Raw genomic sequence first — 25,477 nt, forward strand, 5'->3', positions numbered from 1 at the left:
GCAGCTTAGGTGAGCTGTGCTGACATCAGTCCAGTGACACACTGAAAACTCATCTGCCAGATGGCTCAGGGGGAGGGCTTCTACCAGGGAGCACTTTAATCAATCTGATTAAGGGGAAATGCTGCCTGTATTTTTAGCCACTCCATGGCAGGCCAGTGGCCATTCATTGAATTTTGTTTCATTAGCTCTCGTGTTTATTTCTTGGACCGGTGTACGGGGTAAACCAAAGTAGGAAGTAGAGTAAGGCAATTTGCTGTTTCAGGTAAAACAGTTCTTTCGGTAGTCATTAGATAAATAAGATAAATAGTTGTTTGATTTATTCAAATAATAAGGGTGTCACTAAATGACTTGAGTCTGCTACTGTGATGTTCACATTACAATTTGTCTTACAAAAGGGCGGCCTGGGTCACTGACCGGATGCTGTTAAATGCCAACAAGAAGCATGACTTTAACAGGAAAATCCCCAGAGACCTGCCTCCACAGAGTCAGTGGGAGATTCCAGTGAACTCCCTTCAGACACAAGGCAATTTGCTTCCAACATGTTTGGTGGAAATGTGATTTTAAAATTACTGCAGTGTTCTGGTTTTTACCCTAAAATGAAAGCAGGCAAATCCCCATGCTTCACAAAAGTGATAGAAGCACTGCTTCAAACTAATAGACAGCTTTTAAGTGAAATAGCCCGCAGTGCAAACATTACAGAAAAGCTCCAGCTGGCTCCTGAAGATTCTTGCCTAAAACATGTGGTCCGTGACCAGCTGTCAACGGCTGACTCATTTGCTGAGATGACTGATTATTTTACCTGATGTAATTCAATGAGGTACAAGTCACTCTCAAGAAAACTATCCCAGCTAGAGGCAATAATGCACACTTAATCAGCACAGCAAAGTGTAATAATGGTAAACAAAAACAAACAGGAGATATTGAAACAGATTGGCTGAATTACGAGCTAGAGACAGATGAATCATCATTAGTAGCTGTGTTCATTTCGAAGATGTGATGCAAAAGGAAATGCACTGCTGCATACGCAGTGTTACGCATAATAATAATGACCTCCGTGTTATTCTTCATCTGTCCACATCTGTTATTTCCCCCCATCTTCCCTCTTTACCTAAGACAAAATGTGCATCATGTCAGTAAGTGGTGTACAGTTTAGTATGCACTGCCTCATATTTACACACTGAGACTGTGTAAACATACTCTTCCTCTCTTTGACAGATTAGGATGTAAGCCCTCATGCAGCTCTGAGACCTGTGCCTCACTATGACTCACGGAGCAGAGAGTCCCAGCTGGACCGCCGTTTTGTCATAACCATTACGTATTATGAAGATGCATCTATAGTAGGACTGTATAGTAAGAGTTTAAACTGGTACTGTGTGCAGATTGTAAAGCTGGGTGAGTGAGTCTGTGGATGCAGGTGCATGCATGCCTCTGGGACCCTGAGCTGCTCCATCGCAGATGTGTTTTCTCTAATGTGGGACAGTGGGGAGTTGCCTGGAAAAACCTGGCCATATGAGGCAATGTTTTCTTGAAAGACTGAGCTGTTCCTTTTTTGTTTTGCAGTATTGCTAATCCCAAATAATTCTTGACTAAAGCTCTAGGACATGAGAGACAGAAAAATCGTTATCAGACACGAGTAAATCACATCAGTTCTGTGGAAATTCAAAATTACTGGCAAATATCTCTGTGTGTATGCGTGTGTGTGTGTGTCTGTTGGAAAGTGTTTTGCTGCATGTGTGTTACATTTTGGGTGACGTTAACATTGCATGATTTAATGTTAGCTGGCCCGGCGCGTGACCACGTGTCAGTCTGAGGAAATTCAGACTGCACACTTCTTCATCTTAATTTGGTGTTTGCATAAGAAGTGTCGCTAAACAGCAGCCATGAAATCAAGCGATGTCAGTTAGTCAGCTTGTAAATGCCGTTAGCTAAGAGGAAAAGCTCCTTTGATTTCTCGTGAAGAAACGAGCCACACGCAGACAGCAACACTGCAAAATCTGATGATATGGATAGAAAGTTGGGCGAAGTTTTGTAGTCGACGAATCATTTCTGCAGCTTCACAGCAAAACAGAGCTGCAGCATTCTCCCAAACAGCTGAAGAGGATGGGGACTTGTTAAACATAAAAACCCCATAAATGGCTCAATACAGCTCTTCTGGCTTAATCCAATACATTGTCTCAAAACCCTCAGTGTTTCACCAAATTCCATGGCCGTCCATCCAGTCAATGTTGAGACAGATTTTTACGTGATAATTGAAAACTTTAGCCACATCTACAACGCAGGGACGTTCCCCGGGTACGAACCTATGGAGGAACTCTTCATTTCCACTTTCCACTGCAGGGACCAGGGTCTAAATATCCAAGGACCTCACCCCAAACAAACGCCCCCTCTCTCAAGCACACCAATAAAAAAATGCAATCCAAGGGGTAGCTCATTTTAAAAGTGGAACTTTGGCAGTGGGGTTTGCAGCGCTGAACATTTCAGAAAAAAATGTTTACAATCCACGGCATGTTTACAGTCCACGACATGGAGACATGGAGGGATGGGAGAAATGGCATGCGGGGGCTACTTTAGATGGAAATGCCACTCTGCTGGTAATGCTACCAAGGAAAAGTCATTATGATTCATCCTCTCTGCAAAAGAATTTTATCGCAATTATCCAGTTGTTTTTTTTAAGGTATCTTTATTGGGATCAAAGCGGTGGACTGACCAAAGCTCTTGTACTCGGAGCCCCACATCCTTTATGATGACAGCCCTACATGTCAAGCAAGTAATACTCCTCAAATATTGTTCTTTACTGACCTTTCCTGACCTGTAGAATATCATGTAATCCTTGGAGCATGAGCTTAAAAATAACCTTCCATTGAATTATGAGATTTTCACTGACGGCAGTATCATGAGGGTTAGCCCGAGGGGGAATAGATGGTTACATTGAACTGAGCGTGTGTGTGCATGGGTTCCAACTATTATGGCCACCGCCTCACCCGTATGGACTCAGATTCAGTCCACATGATGGATATCGAAGAACATCGACATTGATTTCTGTCCACTCTGAAAAAGCCCCTGTTTCATCATGTCGCGGTGCAACTGGAAACGGTCAGGCTCAATTTCATGAACGACAGTGTGCTACTCTGTTTTGCTCTTTCTTTATTTCTCCTCATTTCACTTGAAATCTTGTCTTTGTTTTTCTGTTAGAGACAAAATCATCAGTTCACCTTCTCCTTCTCTCTTTTATATTGTACTACATCAAGGCAGTATTGACATTGCAGCCATTAATTCAGGCTTTAATTGACCCTTTACCCTGTATTAAGATCACTAACAATGACTAGGCTTTAACTACACGTTGTGCCGTCAGACCCTGCAGCATCCCCATCTTCAACAAAACATTGAGTGACATTGAAAGAGACAGATAGTCCAACGAGATACACAAATACAAAACCAATGCAAAACCAATACAGCCAGGGAAGAAAGGCAAATAAACTAGCATCATGATTCACCACTGACCAGGGCAGCAATGGTCAAGAAAAGCCCCGAGGATTTCAGTCAATCTCTGAAGACTTGCACAAAATGGAAAAATCCTATTTATAGCCTGACTCGTGCCCAAAAATGTCAGGACACAAATGTTTTTCCCTGACACCGCCGGAAGCAGAGCAGGCGAGGTAGATGGAAATAATCAAATTGGATAGGGAAAAACAAGAGGGGGGGGACCAAATGTACTTGAGCACAATGGGTTCCTTCATGTTGGATTTTAATCAGAATGAACAGAATAATGGAGACTTTTCTTCAGCTGAACATACCCTAGTGATGTAACAACAAAGGTGAATGAGAGGAGCTACTGTGAGTGTGTGTAGGTGTCTGAGTGCACAAATACCTTGACAAACATTTGTCCTGGTGTTTTGATAGCAAATCCAATCAGCTGATCCATTAATTTGGTCTATAGTCGTGGCTTGTCAAAACCACAGATATGTTAGAACTGGACCTTTATGTTGCAATATTACGTTTGTTTAGGTTGCATTTTGTGTGCGTAGGCTCGTGTTTGCATTAGGCCGCGATCATGGATAGAGATGGTCTGACTTCTGGTGAAAAATGGCTGCTTTTGATGCCACTAAAACAGTTAGGAATGTCTCCAGGTGTCTTTAAGAAACTTTACCTGCAAACTTTTTATCTCTGCATCCCAGAAACACTCTAGCTTTGAATTATACTTACTAGCACAAAGTTAAACACGTTATGATTCTTCTAATTGAACTCTGTTAAGAGGTCTGCTTGGAGGCCGTTTCCAATGTAGGATTTGGGGCAAAAATTCGACATAAATGAGTCTTATGTATTACGGTTTATTATTACTTTTATCAAAACTACGACTGTATCTATTGCTGGGGTCAGGACGAAAAAACCCACAAATGGGGCCATAAAACTATTAGAAATGTTGTCTGAAAGATCACGCACAGATTGTGGATGTCCTGGAGTCAGCTGACGATAATGCATGTTTTTCTAAGTGAAAAGGCTGTTTGTCCAAGCTCTGCCAACTCTAACTCAGCCACGGGTTGTCAAATATTGGTTCTCATGTATTTCCCAGCAGGGATAGTGTATTGATTTGTACTCTTTCAGGAGTGCCATCCTGCCTTTGGTCATTGGGTGTAATCATTTTGTCAGCATATCAAATTCTGCCTGAAGTGGATGCCGGCCATTATCTAATTTCACTAATGCTAGCATTTTTGCTACCCAGAGGGGCTGCACCATTTACTGTCTGTGGTGTCATGAAAACAAAGTTGATGACAACTGAATGTGCGGAAAAGGAAAAAAAAAAAAAGTCTGTGCGAGTGTGGTCCGTGTCGGTTGTGGATAGGGTTTATTCCAATCTGCTGGACACACACACACACTCACACACACACATACACACAATAACCCGACACCTCTGCTACAGCACTTGTGATGGATTGTGCTCTTTTGTGAGTCATTATTCTATTTGAAAGGACTCACTGCTCCGTCATCATCATACACTCGGCTCAAGTCTGGCTCAAGTCTGAAGATGTCATTAAAGTGAGCCCGTGAGAGGGGAAAAAAAACTCCTTCATTCATTCTTTTACATTCACACTATTGTAATCCTTTAATTTGTTCTCTTGAACCCTTTACAATCCAAGGATCAGGAGACATTTCCTCTTCCCTTCTCTGACAGTAGATGCCTAATTGCCCGCTGTCTTTTCCCTCCACCCCTCTTTCTCCCCCCCCCTCCATCTCTCCGTTTCTCTCTCTCTCTTTTCTCTCCTCTCTCCCTCGCTCCATGTCTCTAGAAGTGTGACTGCCTGCTCAGCCTAGAAGCCTATTCGGCGGACCAGAAGCGCCGCGTGTGTCAGTGCCTGAAGGACAACATCGACAAGCAGCTTCAGCTTCACAGGAGGGAGCCTCACGTTCCGCATTTTGAACAGGTAAGACGCACACGGACACACGCACTCGCACATCGAGGAGCACTTCCAGTTTTCTTTTTTGTGTCTGAGGACGGAGATGAATCAGTCAACACATGAACACATGGGAATGCATATTTTTGTGCGTACCCCTCCATCACAGATAGCCCGTGAACATCACACACTCAGTGAGTAGCATGTAACACTTTCCTGCAGCTCACAGTACCATCAGTACGATTTTCCACTTAGCTTGTGCATTTCTTTGGGGCGAGTTTGATGCTGCCTTATATCTCGCCGGATTTGAATAGTTGCGCTGCTTTTTTTTTTATGGAATGTCAATTCAGTGCAATCTAAGCCATTCCTGGATCTGCTCAGTTATGCTCAAAGGGGAATATTTGCCAGCAATAGCAGGTTTATGACACCGCACTTCATATATTTATACCGAGAGTTGCCTTGACTGAAATTACAAAGTGTTCACAGCTGCGGTGAACTGCATTTGTTGTGATATTTTGAAACACTGACCAAACTACAGTCCTAAACACTGTGCGCACCGATGAGTTTTTCTCAGTGTGCTAGTTTACATACAACCTAATATTTAGATAAAAACTCCTCTAATTGAGCCGTGTGACTTGAGAGAATCAGCTCCTCTGTTTTGTTGTTTTATTGGCATATATGTGTACATGTCCAGCTTGCATCTTTCAGAACAAAGTTCAGAGAAAGTGTTGTTACAAGGTCACTCGAACCAGTGCATTGGGATCAGGAAGTTATTGGATATGAGTCTGCTACTGAGGTAAATATGTGGCTCTTTAGCGGCAAAAGTCTCCACTTCTTTATAACCTAGCCGCTAACTTTGTTTGTTGTTTAATGCAAGTAGATCTCTTGCTGAAAATGGTTGCCTCCTCTTAACCAAAAGAGTAAAGACACGGGTCAGAAAACCAAAACAATTAGTTGAAAGATGCCAAACGGTGAGGAAACCTGTAGAATTTGGTGGTTATTCTCTGCGGACCCCTTTTACAGTACACATTCAGTAGTGATTTTACTCATTGTCAGTCTAGAAATATTGATTAAAGCTGCGTTTTGTTCCATATGATTCACATTTGCAGACCTGTTTTAAATGAATTAAATCAAACCGCATGCTGTGAAAATTAAAAAAAAAAAAAAAAAAAATTGACCTCCGATGAACAGAAACCATTAAAATCACTAGTTGTATTAACTCGCTACACCCCTTCTTGTAATGTAGCAGGTGGTACAGGGTGCTGTCATGTCAGGACTGTAGCTGATCTTTACAGTGCTCACTGGGCTTTGACCGCCCTGATTAAGAGTCTGGCTGTTGCGGAGCGCCGAATGAGATTGATGTGGCCCAGTTCGGTCATTTCAAGCGTTGCCAAGGGAAATCTACTCACAACCTTTTTCCCTTACTTGTCAGCTTCTCTAATTGCGGATAATTTTTTCCTCCACTTCTTTTATTTTTGATGAACGGCGAATACAGCCCCATTCACGTCATAGATATAAAAAACAGCCCAGTTTATTTGAGTTTGGTTGAGAGGTGATTAAAAAGGATAAATGGCCCTGTGTGTAGACATCACACCTGTTGTACATTAGAGCTTTAACTCATCAGCACATGAAAGAGCGACAGAGAGAGGGACAAGCTGACAGTCTTTCATCCCTTTCTCTCCCTGCATGTGTGTGTGTGTGTGTGTTCATGTGTGTCCCTGTACGTGAGTGTGTATTTTTGTCCATATGGTTCATCTGAAAAGATTGAGGATGGGACCTGATTACCCAGAAGTGTAAATGACCCAGAAGTTGGCCTCGTATTTAAATATCCACTGAAATGCGAACTAGTTTTGGGGCTGAACTTTATGAACTTTGACCAAAAGTTTCAACAGATTTAAACAAAAAAAAAAAACTGTTTCACAAATAAGATCAATAAGCTTTGCTTGTGTTTCTTGCCTTCTCTTTCTCCCTAATCAGTGTCAATTTAGTGCATCAGTACATTTGCACACACTGCATTGTTCAATACACTCAATGAAATAACAGCTTAGCGAGCATGCTGAGTCACGTATGTCAATGCCATTTACCCAAACTCTACTGAGTTGGCCAAACCAGTGTATTGATTCAAATATAAAGTATGGAAACAAAACACAGAAGTAAACACAATTTACTTCTTTTCCAATTTCTACTAGAATTAAAGTTGTGCTTTGACCCTGATATTCTCTTGGCCCACAGTATGAAAACCTTTTGTTAGTGGCAGCTAATTATGCTTCTCAATGCTTCAGCTGTTTTCTATTAAAAGAAAGCAATATAAACCTTGAAGTGTGCAGACTTGGGTGATCCGTAAACTCTAGCCATATATTTTAGTGTGGATGGGGAAATGTCGAGAAGTCGTTTATCCTGCTCAGACATAATCGGGTGCTTTGTGGCAGTTGTTGACTTAAAGAGAAAAACTTTCTGAAGCCTCGAAAACAGTCTGTGATTGATCATTTTAGTAAGAGTGTTCTTGTCTTTTGTAATGACATGTATTTTAGAGATGAATAATATGTGGTGGGAACACAGGCCGCTTCCACCTGTCTCACCTGAGATGTTGTACCCAGGTATCAAGTGTCTGGTTTAGATATAGACACATATTCCAATCATATCTCCTGCCAAAGCTGATGCTACCGTCTCGATTCAATTATAGACGCGAGTGTGCATGTGTGTCCTGACCTCTGGCATCGTTCCTGTACTTTGCACAGTTATTAGAACCTTTTACTGTAATCTCTGATTAAAATCTGAACAGCATCCCCGAAGGCAGAGGAATACACGCTTAATCATAACATTTTACGTCCTGACAAATTAGTTCACTTTTGATTGCATTTTTCTCCAGAGTACCTTAGAGGCAAACAGTTTGTATTCAGTCAACCCCAAATGTGTTTAAACATATGCAAATCGGCTTTGTCTATAAGAGCGATATGAGGAGAACGCCTTGTACGGTACAGTATCGGTAGCATGGAAGCCTTTGAAAAACATAGTGTCATCTGTGTTGTACATGGAACATATTTCAATTTCGTATAGGCAGAAGAAAGGAGGACGTTCACATCCTTCCACAAACCGTCACTACATAAACACAAGATCACAATGAACACAAAAAACATTGAAACATCCCAGAGAACATTCCACTGATTCGGCATTGAAGAATATTCCTCTGGCAGTGCTTATAATGTCTTTCCTGCATTCTTACCGTGGCCTACATTTGAACTTATTTTGAAAAACACAACGGAGTGAATCTTTGATGTGCTGCGTGTATTCCTGCCAGAGAGTAAGTATTGCAGCAAAGGAGCTTTAGAAAAATTACTCATTGACTCAGACATTTCTCTTGTGTCGGAAAAACTGCATTTAGTCCTCTCACGCACAAAGCCGAGGAAATCCACACTCAGCTGAAGCATGCACTTTACTTGAGAGCTACGGTCAAGTGTTTGCGGAGAGAGCGGAATCCACACCGAAGGGAAAACACACATGCTGGAGGATTCGTATTTATTCCGTCTATGTAAGTGATTGTTCATTCATGTGTCTCTCCAGCAAATGGGGTTTCTCCGTCACAGTGTTGATGTCAACAGCTGCCTTAGTTCCTCCAGCCCCTCAGTGCTTTGAATGCTTCCCTTTGGGAAAAAAAAAAACCCTGGACGTGAGCCCTTTTAACTCAGAGGTTCTCTAATCCTCCCGTCCCTCTGTGAGTGGGGCACGGTAACAGTTTGCCAGTTTCTATTTTGTGTGCAGCTTCATTTAAAGTCAGAGGATTTGGGGCGAGTGTTTGTGATGACTAACCCCAACTCGAATAATATGATGGGAGCTGAGATGGAGGAGAGAATATTGAACAGTAGCGGACATTACACAAGCAAGGTTTCCATCCAAATGTAGCGCAAAACTTCCTCGATGTCATTATTCGATTAAGCTAGATGGGATTAAGTTAACTGTATTGTCTGCCACCGTGAAAGTTTTTCTTTGGGTTCTACCAAAGTACATCAGAAGTACATAAAAGGACCTACACCACACATAGCACAGCATACCATTAAAAATATACAAATATACAATTATAAGGTGTTGGTTTGCTGAGTTAAATGGACTTTCCAGTTGATCAACTCAAACCCAAGCAGCAAACTTGAAGCTGTCTCAAAAAAGCCAATCAATCCCAATGAACCCCAACAGCAGAAATTAACATATTTACAGCCTGGTCCAAAAATGCTTTTGGTGTTCCTAAAAGTCTTGTTTAAGTTGTGTTAAGGCTTAAAGTTATACATAATTGAGGGCTTTGTTGCTTGTTGTTGCTCGCCATCTCACAGGTGATGTAGAGGAAGGCATTCTGTCTTTTTGGACCAAATAAACTTCTGTGCAAACTCATGCCAGCCACTCAAATAACCATAAGTGATCCTGTAATCACACTTGTGCAAAAAATGTCCTATGTGTGAACACACACGCTGTAGCTTGTTCTGCTCAGTTGGCTTGGTAGCTTCCAACTTGATGGGCTTGTTTAACTCACTAGGCTCGCATCAGCTCCACCTAGGCTCCACCTCTTTCCTTGGCACATCCGGTGACATGGTGACACCCACTTTGAGCTTAACCTTGGCTTCAGAAACCTATGGGTGATGTTATGGTGGCTTTGTCCACTATTTTATACACTCAATAAAAAGCAATGTAGAAATCATGTTAAAAATCTTGCATTTACGTTTGTTTGTAGTGTTGCAGTCTCCTCTTTGGTCCACACTAAGTTTTCATCTGCTGTCATTTTGCATGGATGTATAAGTCACATGTTGCACAGGAATTTTCTAAATTTTCATCAATTGACAACTGGTGAAAACCCGCCTACACGCAGGAGTTAAAGATGAGGATGATCTTCGACAGAGACCTGCATGAAGACCTCAGGATGTCAGGATCTGAGAAACTGGCCCGAGTAACTCAAACAAAAGAAGCAAACCAAAAAAGATTAGAACATTTAATAAACTGAAAATAATCTTTTTCACCTGACACATGTCACACTGCACATCAAATCTTATCCAGTGACCGTAGTGCTTTTTGCCTTCAAAGTAAAAGCATGAAAGTAAAAAATGTTGGCTGAGTATACAGTACATAAATGAATAATTTTCAAAAGACGAACAGGAGTGTAGTGTCATATCCCTCGGGCATTGCAAGTCTGTGAGCTCCTTCCTTGGAAAGCTTCCGGTACATTCTTGTCCGGGCAGCATTAGCCACTAAGCTGCTCGACAAATACATTTGTTCAGCTGCACAGACACACACACACACACACACACACAGACACACACAAAATGGGTATTAAAGTGAGACCGGCCATTTTGAAAACAACAGCCTCACTTCATCACACACTGTTGTGATTTGATGAGCAAAGCTGGCACTCTGAGTCAGAAGAGGAACACAAACTATCTGCAGTAAGAGTGGCATGAATTTCCTACGTGAGACAATGGGCTCACATGAGCAGTGAAACAAAGACGGGTGCTGCTAATGAGTAAAGTGCGTCTGTTGAGGTTTCAGAGGCTGCTCGCTCCGTTCTCTTTCTCCGGTTGTCTCATTTCCCATTTATGAGAATCCGTTTTAGCTGCTGAAGTGGTTATAATACAGGATTTATGCTGGAGGAAGCAGTGACGCAGAGACTCTGTCACACTCGTTCTCTCGACTCGACAAACTATCTTTTCGAACAAGTTTCCATTTCCCTCCACCTTAGGCAAACACGTATACACTCAATCTTCAGTACAGTGAATTTCAGGATTGGTTTGGGAAGCGTCTGTGAATGAGCATCTTTTGAGAGGCGTATCTCACTACAAGGGCACACTGAATCTTAAGCAGCAGCGCAAAATAACAAACTGAAAATAAACTAACTCTGGCTCCATTTCAGATTTATCAGAAAAAAACCGAATAATTCATTTTTTCCCCAACATTTTTCCCGTTTTGACTCCAAAGATTTTTAAGAGCCGCACACACACCCGCAGCATCTTGACACGTGTCAGTTTGTCAGGATATGACACTATCTGAAACTGTGTTTCACAGCGCAGCAACTTTTTGAGAAAAGCAGCAATTTCACCACATTTACTCCCCTGCATTCTGTGAATGCTACAATTAAAGTCTGAGACACTCCGCCGCCGGGGTCTGTTACGCTTTAGTCATCGATATCTTGCAGCAGCTCTTGGAGTCGGTGATTAAAAGTCTCAGCAGGAGGTTGAAGAAGCAGATTTAGAGAGATATACACAGCAATCTGTAAGCAATAAAAACAAAACAATAAACGCTTACATTTCAACAACTCCTGTATGTGGAGTAGAATGAAAGAGATAACAAGGTAGAGAACTACTTAAAAATGACTTTTTGAGCGTACATAAGGAGACACTGCACACTGAAAATAACACTGCAATAGTTCACTTTTACAGTTCAGAGTTATGCATGCTTCAAGTTCAAAATGAAACAAAACTGTTAAGTAGTTCCGTAGCACATCTTGTGTGCACTCCGAAGTACACTTAAAACTGTTCTCAAAGTAAACTAAAAAGTTGCACATTAAATGTTAATCTGGTCCAGTAACAACTTTCAAAAAAGGTTGGTGTCCCCTGAGGTATACAGATCGTACTTATTCACAGAAGTATACTTAGTGGTGCAGTTATTCCTTAATTAGCAAGAGGGCCAGTGATTCAGTGGCTCAGCTTCAAGTTCTTCAAATGTATTGCCCCTGAATGGTTTTGCACAGAGCACCAGCAACACATCTATAGAAGAAAAATAGGGCAACTGACAATCGACAACAACCAAAACAAAAATTGTCTGAAAGTGGGTGAGAAAGGATCTTGACATGTACGACGCAGCTTGAAATCTGTGCTGGACCAGAAGGAGATTAGTGTTTGATTTTGCGCCTTACACAACGGGGAGAGGGGGATTGTCAGGATGAGGCTGATGACAGTAGAGGAAGCGCATACAACGTGATAACCTGGTGATAGATGGCGCGTTGAGGTACAGTCGACGAGGGAGAATGTGAGGAGGGAGCTAACAAATAAGTGAAAAAAAGGAGTTTTTGACAGTTTATTTTCACTGGCTGTCCAATGAGGAGAGGAGTGAGAGAGGCTGATACACACCTGTGATCTCATCGGAGGTGGGGAATGAAATACGGCACAGATATAAATGTGTCTGTAGAATACAACTGCCTTCTTTTAAATCAAGATGGTATGTGTAAATGATCCAAATATAGAATAAGATACAGGCAACATCTGTGCAAGCACGTGTTCATGTGATTAACATTTCTCGTGCGCTCTGTCTCTCTCTGTAGCAGACACACACCTTCCCCTTCATTGTCTTTAATTAGACACGGGTGAATTCCATTTGTTTTCGCTCGTCTCTTTTCTACACACACACACACAACACAGGAGCAAGCATGCTCCATGCTATTCTTGGGATTTGTGTTGATGTGTTGTCTCACGAAGTGTGACATCCAAATTTAGAACTTGTTGAAATGGAGCAGATATGAGGGACCGAGCTGAAACACTTGATATTATATCACATGGTGCAGTTATGACTTGTGTTCTTCTTCGGTGGTGTTTCATGAGATTTCTGTTTCTGAAAAGATACTTCTGAAAGATCTTGATGGCAGCTTGTACCCCTTTGACGCTGGACAAAAAAAGCTGCTAACATCTTCTGGCTTTTGTCCACAATGGGAATGGATACAAGCAGCGTTCGTAACCAGTCAACTCTGCAGTCATCACGGGTGCTTTTTTGGCTGTGATGGAAACACATCATGGGGGGAACACACTTATATTTATTATTTGTTTTGAACTTAAGGACATAAGTCCCATAAGCATCTTACCATTTGTCTCAAGGAGGGATTGAACACAATTCAATCATCTTTGGGTTTGAAAGACTTTATCGGAGTTACAGATACAATATTAAAAAGTACAAATGTAAAGACCACAACATTGTCAGAAAAGAGAGCAAGGCAAACTCATCCATCCGAAAGGATTCATTTGAATGTTTTTACTGGGCTTAGCCCACATATATGGGCAGATTATGGTGTTTTATCCCAAACTGTCAGGATTGCTCACCACAGATCAAGTGTTGTCTATCGAAAAGTTTCTCCACAGCACCTTTTGCAGAGTTCTTGCCGTGTGTTGTCGTGATGTAGTATCAAATGAGGATATTTGAAGACAGCTGTCCACTTACTCCTGCAGTACCTTATTGTTTGTTTTGTGTGTGTGAGTAACAGAACTCTCTCAAACGTTTCCTTAATTTGCAGAAAAAAAGAGTCTAGGGGACTGCTCGGAAAAAAAAGAACGAGAAAACTCTGGCGTCCTCCAGATAATCCCACTGCTGTGTACATGTCAAGAATTCAAGAGCGCATTTTTCACTTTCCTCTTTCTACACTACATTAACATGGAGGCTGTAGTTGAGGATTTGAAAAGTTTACCAGGAAACCTTTTGTTTCTGCCCTCTTTCCCTCCTATCCCGTCTTCCCCCCCCCTTCCTTACCCTTTCACATTTTATTGCAGCCGTCAAGTGCAAATATGCAATCTTTCACCCTCACTGTCTGTTCGTCTGTCTTTTTCCCCCTCTGCTACCTACCTCTCCCTCACACACACACACACACTCACACACACTCACTCCCACAGCCCAGCTATGTTATTCATTGTGGCCGGTAGTGTAGGATTAATCCCCCTGTCTCTCTTTAAACATTAATGATTTCCCTTTGATGGAGTGGTGTTTGGCTTTATTTTAGCTCACCTTTAACTATTCATAACTGTGTTACATAACGGCAATTATGCATCTGCACAGGAGCCGGTATAGATAAGAGCCCCCTCGCGGACTCAGCCCTAAGAAGGCTACGGCGGAGCATGAAATCCTGTTCACTGTCAGTTTTAATTACGCACATTCTTTACGGGAGAAAGAAATGACGTCTGCTCCGCTGAGCATGCAGTGGAGCCGGGATAATAGTTTAATTCGTAAAATAACAGGTCTCTTTTTAACACGGGAACATTTTTTGATTAACAGTGTTTGATGACTCTGAGAACTGGGGAAAAAAGAAAAAAAAGAATCTGCCACCAATTAACAGAAGGAGGCAGAAAAATAGAGCAAAGTGCTGGGAGTAAAATGAAAACTGGCGTAGTCCTGTTTGTCTCCGGTTGATATTCTACCTACCTGGATGTCAATCATTACTGTATGCATCATCTGGAAATGTTTCTTTGAGAGAATATCCCTTAAGTGCACAGCGAGGCAGACAGCGGTCTGCGCAGTGTAATAGACAGTGTTTAAAATAGCTATTTGAAAAGCCCATTATTTATTGGCGCATGATATGATTAGATAAGGGTCCGATGAATAGCTTACATAGCTCCCCTTCAGGTCTGATGCAGACACATGGTCATTGTAACAGATAGAGTTGTGTGCGTGTGTGTGCGTGCGCGCGCCCTATTAGGTGTGAAAGACATGGCCCTTAACATCCTGCTCTTTGATAGGTTTTGATTCAGTGCTTTGATTTGCGACAGAGAAACTTCTAAAAATAGCACGTAGGGGAAAAGAGGGGGAAGAGAGAGAGAGAGAGAGAGAGAGAGAGAAGCGAGAGAAGCGAGAGAATGAAGGACACTGGCTGCTTTGGTCTCCGGAGAGTTAGTTGCATTTGATCTTTTCATACCCATCACTCCCTCCTCGTTTTTTCTTTTTTTTTTAATACATCACATTTCCCCCTCCTTTCACTCTTGCACCTCCATCTCTCCACGATTCCATCTGTCTTCATTTCCCCTCCTTCACCAAATCCCCTTTTTATTCTATCTCTTCTCTCTTTCTCTCTCTCTCTCTCTTTTGCACACGTTGGCACGCACGTTATTACCGAGCTTCGGGGTGGGGGGGCGAGCGGAGCTGGGACTGCAGCAACAACACTGACAAGAAAACAGTGCAAAGGGGGGAAGAAAAAGAAAGCGCTGACACATTCAGAGGAAAGCGGACAGGGAGAATAATCACACATGGTCACACTGGATTAGCAGCCTTCATCTATTTGCGCCGCACACGTGCTCTCTCTCAGTGTGTGTGTGTGTGTGTGTGTGTGTGGATGAACTGTGCCAGTCTTGGCTCTACTCTGGGACGCAACACCAATAATAACACAACTTAGATACTCCCAACAAAGCGAGCGCCACGTCGTCCAGATGCCTGTGTCTAAGGTAAAGTATGTGATCTTTTGTACTGCTGTGAAGGTCAAACTGAGACCTCTGGTGATGTCTCTGTAGTTAGGACTAGGATTGTTCTGTCTGTGTGTGTGTGCATGCATTTATGTGCATTTGCCTGTGTGTTTAAAGGAGGGTTACCTTCGTGTCACGACTGTTGTGCAAAAGCGGCCGCGGTTATTTCTAATACATTTATACAGCCAGAGATTGTTTCATAACAATCTCTATTTTACCCTGTGCAATACTTGTCTATTTTGAGAGTGGTTGAAGGATTTTTGTTCCATGTTTTTTGTTTGTCCAGATAACAATAGATATGTTACTCTTCTCTGAATTGCATAAAGTGACCGTCTACACAATTTTGTGTGGGATATTTGGATACTTGGAAAGCCAGACAACCTGCCAACCTGGCACCTTGTTTATCTGTTTTCACGTCTCTGTTATAGACTAAATGATTGGAGAGCTCATTCTTCATCCTGTGTTGTTGGTAGTCGCTACTCTGAGGAAAAAGTAAAGCGTTTCAGTCGTTTATGCAACAGCGGCACCATCAATAACGCTACTTGGAAACAGAAAAGGGCCGCAAGTTGTCTCTTTCCACTTTAATGTAATCTATATCTGGTGTAATTAATTCATTATTAGTTTGAGTTTTAGAAACTGAGTTTTAGAAACTTTACTTGTGTTATTGTTGACTCAAAATTCAGTAATCATACTGAACTGTTACCAACTGTATGCAAAACCCCCATTTTTTGTGCCTGACATTTAGTCAATGGATAATTGTTGAGCAGCCGCGTAGACAGACAGCAGGTGTGTGTGACTTGTACCTTTCAATGTCATATGCTGTTTGTCACGCAGAGGAGATTAAAAAAAACCTTCTCTTGAGAGACATCGAGAGGCTCTTGAGATAACAGAGGCGGAGAAAGGTGAGAGACTACAGAGAGTGAGTGTGTGAATAAGCGAGTGACAGTAATAGAGCACCGTGTTGTGCACTCGGGTGCGGCATTTACATGCGTTTGTGTAACAAGTAGTTTCCTTACGAGTATACATTTTAACTGACATTTTAACTAAAAATATGCAAAAGAAAATGCAGATTATTATGAGATGGCTTATTAGGACAGCTGGTAACACTTAGAGACAAAGAGGGTTCAGTGAGATGGTGCAATAGAAAAACTCGAACGTGTAAAACACCTGCCGAGAGTAAAAGATTGTTTTTATTTGTCAAATTCCGTACTTTTAAGGGTACCAATCCGAAATGTGTCGGAGCTACCAAGTAGTTATTCATGTTCAAAGAGTGAGAGCCTGATACAGAGGTTGAGCAGGCCAGCACGTCTAACCTTCAGAAACACCTGGTCAAACATAAAATATATCTTAAAAGCTCGAGACAGCTCTGTGTTATTAATTAACAAGTCGGAGAAGTTGTTTTTGGAGATCGGCTTGGCTGCCTTGGTTGACGTTATCTTAGCATTTTTCGTAGCGTTAGCCAAAACTCAGCCCGGGGCTGTGACCTAAATTCCTCACCAGCATGCTGTTTAGAATGCTAATACAGTATGTGAGGTTTTTAAGTGTGTCCGAAACCAATAGTTTATGAATTACACACTATTTATGGGGAAATACTGCTCTGTGCAAGTGCTGCTGTAGTGACAACAGCATTACAAAAATGCCCTACAGTAGATACCAATTCTTTGGGTTAGGCAGACTCTGCAAAGTCATATCGCTGCCCTCTACTGCTTGTTTTTGATGCTCCTTTTGACAAATATTTATATTCTTTATCTAGTCCAATATTGTGCTGATTCCTTCAGTTTCTACATTTTATTCAGGGATCCACGTTGACTCAAGTGCACATAGTAAAAAACTTTTTTTATTTTTTTTATTTTCCTATTACAGAGAGTAAAATAGGTATTTGATAGAGAGCTCTGAAATTAGGTATACCATTGGGTACCGGTCCCTTCATTACTATCAGATCAAATGTGAATGGTAACCCAACCATAACTGGCACACAGCTGTGCAATTAACAGCGAGCTCGCTGAAGCAGCGACGGTGCCTGTAGTCAGAAGTAGTAACTTCTGGAAATGTAATTGCCTGTGGGGAAAACAGTGGAACCGGTGCTGCTGAGGTCAGAAGCTGCCATTAGCTCGGCTTAGTTGAAAGTGGCCCGATCATTTCCCAGCTCTCTCACAGGGTTCATGATGTCCTTCCCGTTCTGTGCCTCATTGTGGCATTGTTTGAATAGAACATAATGGAATAGTGCAAACATACATATATAACCATACAATACATATAGATAAAGTGACCTAAACAGTGGAAATGTGGAATAATCGAGCCATTACTGCTGTCAGTGTGAAAAATGTGAGGCTTTAGACATGTACACACGTTAGATTTTTTTTTATTTAAAAACACAGAGGATGTATTTAAAGAAGTACTGAATTTAGAAATGTGGCTACAAAACCAGGAAGTATGGTGACATTGTTCACATAGGCAGTTAGTGATTAACACTTCACACGACACACTGACGACCTCTCAGTGTTATGGCTGCTATTAAACAGCTATTATGTGTTAGTATTTCCTTTTTACGACATCCTTATTTTTTTTCCTTAGCTTCATATACGGCCTGCCCCGTGACTTTTTTTAACCGTGTGCCAGAAACACATGTGTATTTAAACTTGTGCTCCACCTGTTTGTGTGTGTTTACAATGCATATGTGTCCCATTGTGTGCTTTGTGCATCCTGTGGGACCCGGCTGTCGTGCCTTAATGTCTTCGCAAAGAAAATGAGGGGTGGGTGTGTGTGTGTGTGTGTGTGTGTGTGCCATGTAATGTACACACACATTAGACAATATTTGCAGACGCACATGTGCAATCAAGGAGAACGCTTCATATACGCGCCACGCACACACACACACACACACACACACACACACACACACACACACACACGCATATGCTTCTCTGTGAGCGCTCGCCCCTCATTTGTCTCTTCTCATTACTGCTACTCCTCCCCTCTGCTTCTTTCCTTCGCACTTGTTTGTGCAGCTTGGGAGTCTACCTTCTTAGCCTCTTGGGCATTCTCTCTCTCTGTCTCTCTCTCTCTCTCTCTCTCTCTCTCTCTCTCGCTCTCTCTCTCTCGCTCTCTTCCCCCTTTCCTCTCTCTGTGTGTCTCTCTCTGTATGCACAGTTCAGTTGGCCTAGCCCACACTGACAGGATCACACACACCAGCCCCAGCCAGCCACAAACACTCACACACCACTTTGACAGAGGAAGTGGGGCACTTTAATGGGGATGTGCGGCGTGCCTGTATCTGCCTTAAGTGGACTGTAACCTGGACTTGTTTCCTCTTGCCAGGTAAGGTTTTTAAAAAAAACAACAACAAATCATCACTTTGTTTCTCCTCTTCTCTACGTCTTACTTTGTGGATAATCTGAACGCAGAGGTTTCATGCAGGATGGATTATACGGTGTGTTTTTTGAGTATACATGTGGTCAGTTTGGAGTTGCTGTTATTGTGCTGCTGGGGGGGAAGCAGGGAAGGGTTTAGCCATGCAGAGATAGAAACAAGGCAGAGATGGGAAGGAAAGATAAGGAAAAAGCAATAACGGCTTGTTTATCTCCCGGCATCTTTATGACAGGCTCATACGAGGGAGGTGGGTGTCAGTGTCGTGAGCTGTTTTGATTCATTCAACTTTGCTATTTATTCCTGCTTCTGTTTGTTTTCTCTCTTACTTTCTGTCTTAGTTTCAGTCCTGTCTGTTCCATCACTCCATCCACTCGTGTGTCCTTTCCTCCCACAGCTCTAGTAGCGCTCTTTAATGCAATTGCCCATAACATATCACCTCCCACTTTAATAAGAAAGAGTTGTGGACATCATTGTCTGAACAACAGATTGTTTACATCCCCCCCACCACCACCGGTTTGGCACTTTTATTTGAGCCATCTCTGCTCTGTGACATGATTTAGCCCTCCACACAAGGGGAGCGAAGAATAGGAGCGGTAGAGAAGAGAGCCATTAAAACAGCGTACTGTAAACCAAGTCTTGAGCCAAGCCGAACGTGACAGAGACGAGAGGAGGAGAGAGCAAACAGAGGGACCAGATGGGGGGAAAACAGGAAACACACTGGGGAAAATTGCTTTTTTCTCTTCTGCTCATTAAGGGAATTGTGGGGTTATCCTCTACTTAGAAGGAGAAAGAGATAAACAGAGGGAAAATGTGTTTTGTTCGTCGCAGTTTGTGTTGGTGCCTGTTGACGCACCAATAGTAAGAACGATAACATGTTTGAGCAAATGGTGGCTTTTGTTTGAGCGTTTTTTAGGGCGCACCGGTGTAAAGATATGGAGCGTCTTCCTGTCAGTCTTCCCCTTGTTCTTGATCAATAGTAGACAGTGTCAGTGACCCATCCCCTCTGCCGCACACACACAAATGCGCAAACACATTGCGCACACATCCCTGAATGTGATTTATTAGCCGGTCTTACGCAGCCAGTCCCAGCTTGAACAAAATCAGATGTTTGTTATAACCAGGGGGAAAACACAATCTCACACGCATCACAGCCCCTTGTTTCTCACACACACCTAACAAAACTAAAGACACAAAAGAAACAAAAGACAAACGCATCTACTCTCTAGTCTCACACACACAGATGCACACAATCATCTCTCTGCGCGCTTTCTATAAAGGCCTTTTTGCAGTCTTTTTCAGTGGTCACATTGTCTTCGGAGGCCTGTCGTCACGGGGCAAGTTACGTCAATGACATTTTCTCTCTGAACCCTCAGCGTCTATCAATAATGCCTTTGCATCTTTGAATGTGACACTCACACACAGCTCTCAAAAATCCCAACCCCCCCAGTCCCATTTCTCCCTTATTCCGCTGTCGCTGTTGTGGACGGTTGCAAACAAATCTTGAATCCTCAATTTTACAACAAAAGTAGCACCTACATGTAGATTCTTCAAACTTGCCAGAAAACAGGCAACAGCAGAAAGCGGCATGGAGGCCTTTTAAAACGTTATGTCCCTGCTTTTTTTTCAAAATGGGTTTTACATCATTTCTCTATAAAACTCAGCCCCGACTGAATGATTTTTGAGTGCTTGCTTGAATGGCGATGGATGGACAAGCGTCCCCCAACTTCCTTAACTTTAACACACATCAGCCTAATTCTGGAAAAAGCTTTGAAAATTTGCGTGGCCACCCTGTCATGACCCAGTGATGCTGTGATAATCGATACGTTGCAAGACATGCAACGTTTCAATAAAAACATTGATAGTTGGCTCCAGCGTATCGATAGCCGTATTTCAACAAGTATCAAGATACCGATATTTGGTCCAACCACTGTTAAACTCCCGTGACTGCTGAGTCATGTGACCCAGGAATGAATGCCGATTGTACTCTCTCGCAATGAAGACAAAAAGTCACATGTTATGGGTAGTAGGGGGGGATCTTTGTGCAGTGTGTAAGGGGTTTAAAGGGATTGTGTTTTTTGAAGTGGGGTCATATGAAGTACATATCTATAGTTGATCTGTTCCCTATCGTAATCACCTAAAACAAGACTCACCTAAAAAAATCTATAACAGTTCAAGTGTGTGTTGTATAGAGAAAATTTACACCGCTTTACATCGCTGTCAGACCGCCCTTTCTTTTGGCACCACATTTTCTCAGCCGTAGAACCTCCGTATCCCTACGCATTAGTGCAACAGGTGAGCTACGAGTGGTGAAATACAGTCCAAGGCCCAGCTAGTGGACAAGAGGTTTATGCACGTAACTCTGTTTATTTTTGATCAAAACAAAACTTAACAAATTCAGACACAGACCATAGAACCTCCGTATCCCTTAGCGCAACTGCGTACGGATACGGAGGCTCTAAGGCTGAGAAAATGTAGTGCCAAAAGAAAGGGCGGTCTGACAGCGATGTAAAGCATTGTGAGTTTTCTCTATACAACTTGCACTTGAACTGCTATGGATTTTTAGGTGAGCCTTGTTTTAGGTGGTTAAAATTCAGTTTGCATCTGGGCACCGTACACTGCAGTACAAAGCTGAGCATCTGGGCTGGAGCGGCTCTCTACTTCTCCAAACTGAGGCTGCGCTGATCAGTGATTACGGTAGGGAACACACCGACTATAGATATGTACTTTATATGACCCCACTTCGAAAAACACGAAATACCCCTTTAAGTGCAAAAGTGTGCTCATTTTTTCGTGAGGAAGTTTGATTTCAGTGACTCGAAACAGACTCGGACACATACAGGAAGGCTGCGTCATTGGCTGAATTATTAACGAGAGGAGACGTCATGGTAATAAATTGCAGCTGACATCTTTGAGGTTTCACTTACTGCCAATTACTCCTGCGAGATGTAGAACCACTGTATTTCTTACAGTGTGTCATTCTGCTTCAATTGCCGTTGCTGACAAACAGTATATGACTGCTGCACGGCAGCACTGGTGCCTCAGATGAATAGCGGTATTGTTATGTGCAAGTGAGTCAGTGAACTTTAATTGCATGATGATTGTGAGATGAAACCTTTGATAGTTTTAACTTTGTAACCAAAAGCATTAGTTTAAAACTAGAAATGCAGACCTACATAAATACTAAAGTTTTATGAAGAACATAAAACATTTTTATCACTCTCTTAAGCCAGTGGTACCTTTTTTTCATGATTCAGTTAAAAAGATGTACTTTTATGTTCTCATAAAATGTTTCCTCCTGGGTTTCTTTGATCTACAGGCCCCTTTTCTCGCTCACTCCCTCGCTCCCTTTTGCCATTTTCTGTTTTCTCCTTCCCTTCCGGCCCCAATCACAATGGAGGGGCCTGACAGATAAATGACTATTACCGTCTCATCGCTCTTCTCTCGAGTGAAATCAAGGGTAAAATAGGCCGGTGCATTGCGGTGCATATAATGAGGCCATTCAGAGATTGATCATCTATATGATGTGGTCCCCTAACGAGTTATTGGTATTACACAAAGCGATAAAGGCTCTTAAATCTCCAGGACACAGATTGTTATGGACAGCACATGTCAAAACATGGCTAATATATATTTAGTGTGCACGAACACGCACGCAAACCGACAGATGTGCTTTCAAAGAAGGGATAAACAGGGTGAACATCATTTCAGACATTGTATGGCAACCTCATCAACATATACACCTCTTCCATATCAGACAAAACATGTGTGTAGAGTCTTTATTAATAAACAACCTGTGACTGCAGGAATATATAGAAAATGGACCGTGTGTGTGTGTGTGTGTGTGTGTGTGTGTGTGTGGGTCTACAGTATGCAGCAAGCTTAATTCACTCAAGGCAAGTATAAATTCTAGGCTTAAGATGTGGTTCACTACATTAGTACCGTAGAGAACAAGTTCGCTATCGCTGCTGAGGCAGATAACAAGCAGCATCACACCCCCCCAAGGATGTTTTTGTCCTCTAAATGACAATTTTCCGGAGAACACATGATTCCAAGTAACACACACTGAATTGTGTTTAAATATCTTCTTCAGTGCCCCACCAGGTATTATTATTTTTAGCCCTTTTACTCTCTCTTTATTTAAAGATTTGGTTTATCCACCTGAGGCATAAATAATGTAACCTCTGAGATATCATGCCATTGTTTGAGTTACAAAGTAAGCTTTTAATATTATCAATTACTCCTATATTATAGAAATTGAGATTTCCTGTCTTTTTTGAGTGTAAAGCAGGTCAGTGTGCAATAAAGTGCAAATACTCTCAAAACGTTTAATCCTCCACGTAGAGAACTGCATGCAGCCCTTACTCAGAAACCATGACCTTAAATGAGCTGTCAGGACACCGTGAGGCAGTGGCTGCATAAAACACTGGCAGGGCTGTGGTGCAAAACATGGTGCGAGAAAAGTGTATGTTTTGAAGAGGGGGGCCTTAAAGAGACCAAACCAGCGCATTCAGACAGAGGGTGAATAGAGGTGCTGCAGCACTGCACAGTGTGAGAAAAAAAATATGTAAACATCTTTTACAAGGCAACCAAAATGAAAGTCTGAACCCAAAAATGAGCTTAAAATGGGAGCTTTAAGTACTGTGTGGAAAGCTGAGGGATCATGTCCCCCCCACGTGAGCCACGACCTATTTGGCAAGCAGCTCGCGTGTAAGTGAAAAGCAACTGTTTGTGACTCCACTTGAGTGGGACAAGATGCATATGGCTATACATACCCTCCCCAGATGAACACTGGAGTCAGAAGTTACCACTGCTTGTGGGAAACTGTCCATTAAAGGACAAAAAACAAGCCACAGTCATCTGTAAGTATGTGTTATTTGTAATAACATGTGCTAACACAGAAAACTCCTAAAATGGCTCTTTAATGTGTAATCGAGCAGATGAAAATAATTTTATCATCCATCACTATAAATGGACAATGTAAGTAAAAAGGAGAAGTGCGGAAACGCCCAGTTTGATTCATTCTGTTTCTGTTCCTTGTTTGCACCTTGTCCATTTTATGTTTTACCCTCCGGGCTATGTGAGCACGAGGTCCTTGTCTAGACTCCGTTGATCTTACATGTCCTCTGAAGAAAATCAATCAGCTAAATCAGCAAGCAAAGAAAACCGAAGAAGAGGGTAAAACAGGAGTAATGCAGACTGATTGTGCCAAGTTATGTCACCCCAACATCCTCCCCCGGCCAACGTGCTGCCGTACAGATCCACCACGGAATTGGTGAGAGGAGGAAAGTGAAGACAGAGGGAGTGGCAGAGAGGAAGAGGGGAGAAAACATGTCCCTTTGTCTGGCAGCGGAATATATTTTTAACAGCACTGCTAATCGAGTTGAGCTTGATTTACGGATGCAGAAGGTGGACATGGCAGGTGTAATGGTGGAGACATTAAACCATTAATATTAGACTAAGTAGGATAAGGCAGAGCTGGACTCATAATGCTCTTTAATGTAACATCTTACTTAAAAAACAACCAGGGCACAGGAAATTAAATGGAGGAAAGGCAAAGGAAAGAGATAAAGATGAAAGATGGCACCTTGAAATTGAGACTGAGGAGGGGTCGGGGGAAACTATGATGACAGAGTTCAGAGGTACATCTTCTGCTTTTGGAGAATGCGGAGCACAGCTGCTCCCCCGGGATGAGGCTGTCACTGCCATGGTAACTGCGGGACAGAGTTCACACCATTGTCCCCGGTGACTGTCCACCAGTGTGTGTGTGTGTGTGTGTGTGTGTGTGTGTGTGTGTGTGTGTGTGTGTGTGCGGGCGTGCGCGTGTGTGTGTGTTTCGCTGTATCTGATCTTTATGAGAAGATCTCGATGTTCAGGAAAGATTATCTTTTTGAAAATGTAGGTTGTTGTTGTCAATCTTCATTTATTCAGAAATATTTTGGAAATGGGACTTTGGGGGGTTTTCTCAGGACTCACCTGGCTCTAGTGTCTCCCTTCCATCGCAGTCCACACAGTTATACCAAGTATGAGTCATAAATGTAATTTGGCAGGTGTAACGGGACGGGGTTACTCCTTAACAGATGGTGTTAAAAACATGGGGCATGGATTTTAAAAGATATGCGAGTTGGACATGTACAACATAATTACTTTTCCCCACTCCACCAGTGCAAGGTGCAAGTACACACATTAATACAACTTGTGTATTGTGAAATAAAACGGCATGTTGTGTTCTTAATTCCTGGAAACAGTTTCTATCGTAAGTTATGGAAATACGTTCATTTTGACTTGTCCTAGTTTGGAACTCGTCAGGCTGTACGTTATCTGTTACCAAGTTTGTGTATTTACAAACTCTACCAAAACATGGATGGGGGTTGGTTCTTCTAGTTGCTGAAATATTTCAACCTGGCCCAAAACTTGTGGATTGACTGACAGTGCCATCCATAAAGCCTACTTATGTGGCTAATATCCTTGAGTTTTCTAGTTCTAGTAAGGAGAAAAGGACAGATGGAGTATGTTTCCTGCACAATGCACCCAAAG

General features: G+C 42.2%; 1 protein-coding gene across 11 annotated transcripts in view; it reads left to right on the forward strand.

Annotated features, from left to right (window-relative positions):
- rgs3a (regulator of G protein signaling 3a) overlaps window positions 1–25,477 on the forward strand; it is a 150,418-nt gene that overhangs the window by 81,061 nt on the left and 43,880 nt on the right. For 9 of the 11 annotated variants that reach the window (XM_037116815.1, XM_037116818.1, XM_037116813.1 and 6 more), the window contains one exon: window positions 5,286–5,420. In XM_037116815.1, coding sequence (XP_036972710.1) covers window positions 5,286–5,420 — 135 coding nt within the window. Of the gene's footprint in view, window positions 1–5,285; window positions 5,421–15,293; window positions 15,557–18,742; window positions 18,893–25,477 lie in introns of those variants that run through there. The other 2 variants (XM_037116822.1, XM_037116824.1) reach the window with 2 other exon arrangements.

The sequence above is a fragment of the Acanthopagrus latus genome, chromosome 12, assembly GCF_904848185.1.
Source record: "Acanthopagrus latus isolate v.2019 chromosome 12, fAcaLat1.1, whole genome shotgun sequence".
Taxonomy (NCBI): domain Eukaryota; kingdom Metazoa; phylum Chordata; class Actinopteri; order Spariformes; family Sparidae; genus Acanthopagrus; species Acanthopagrus latus.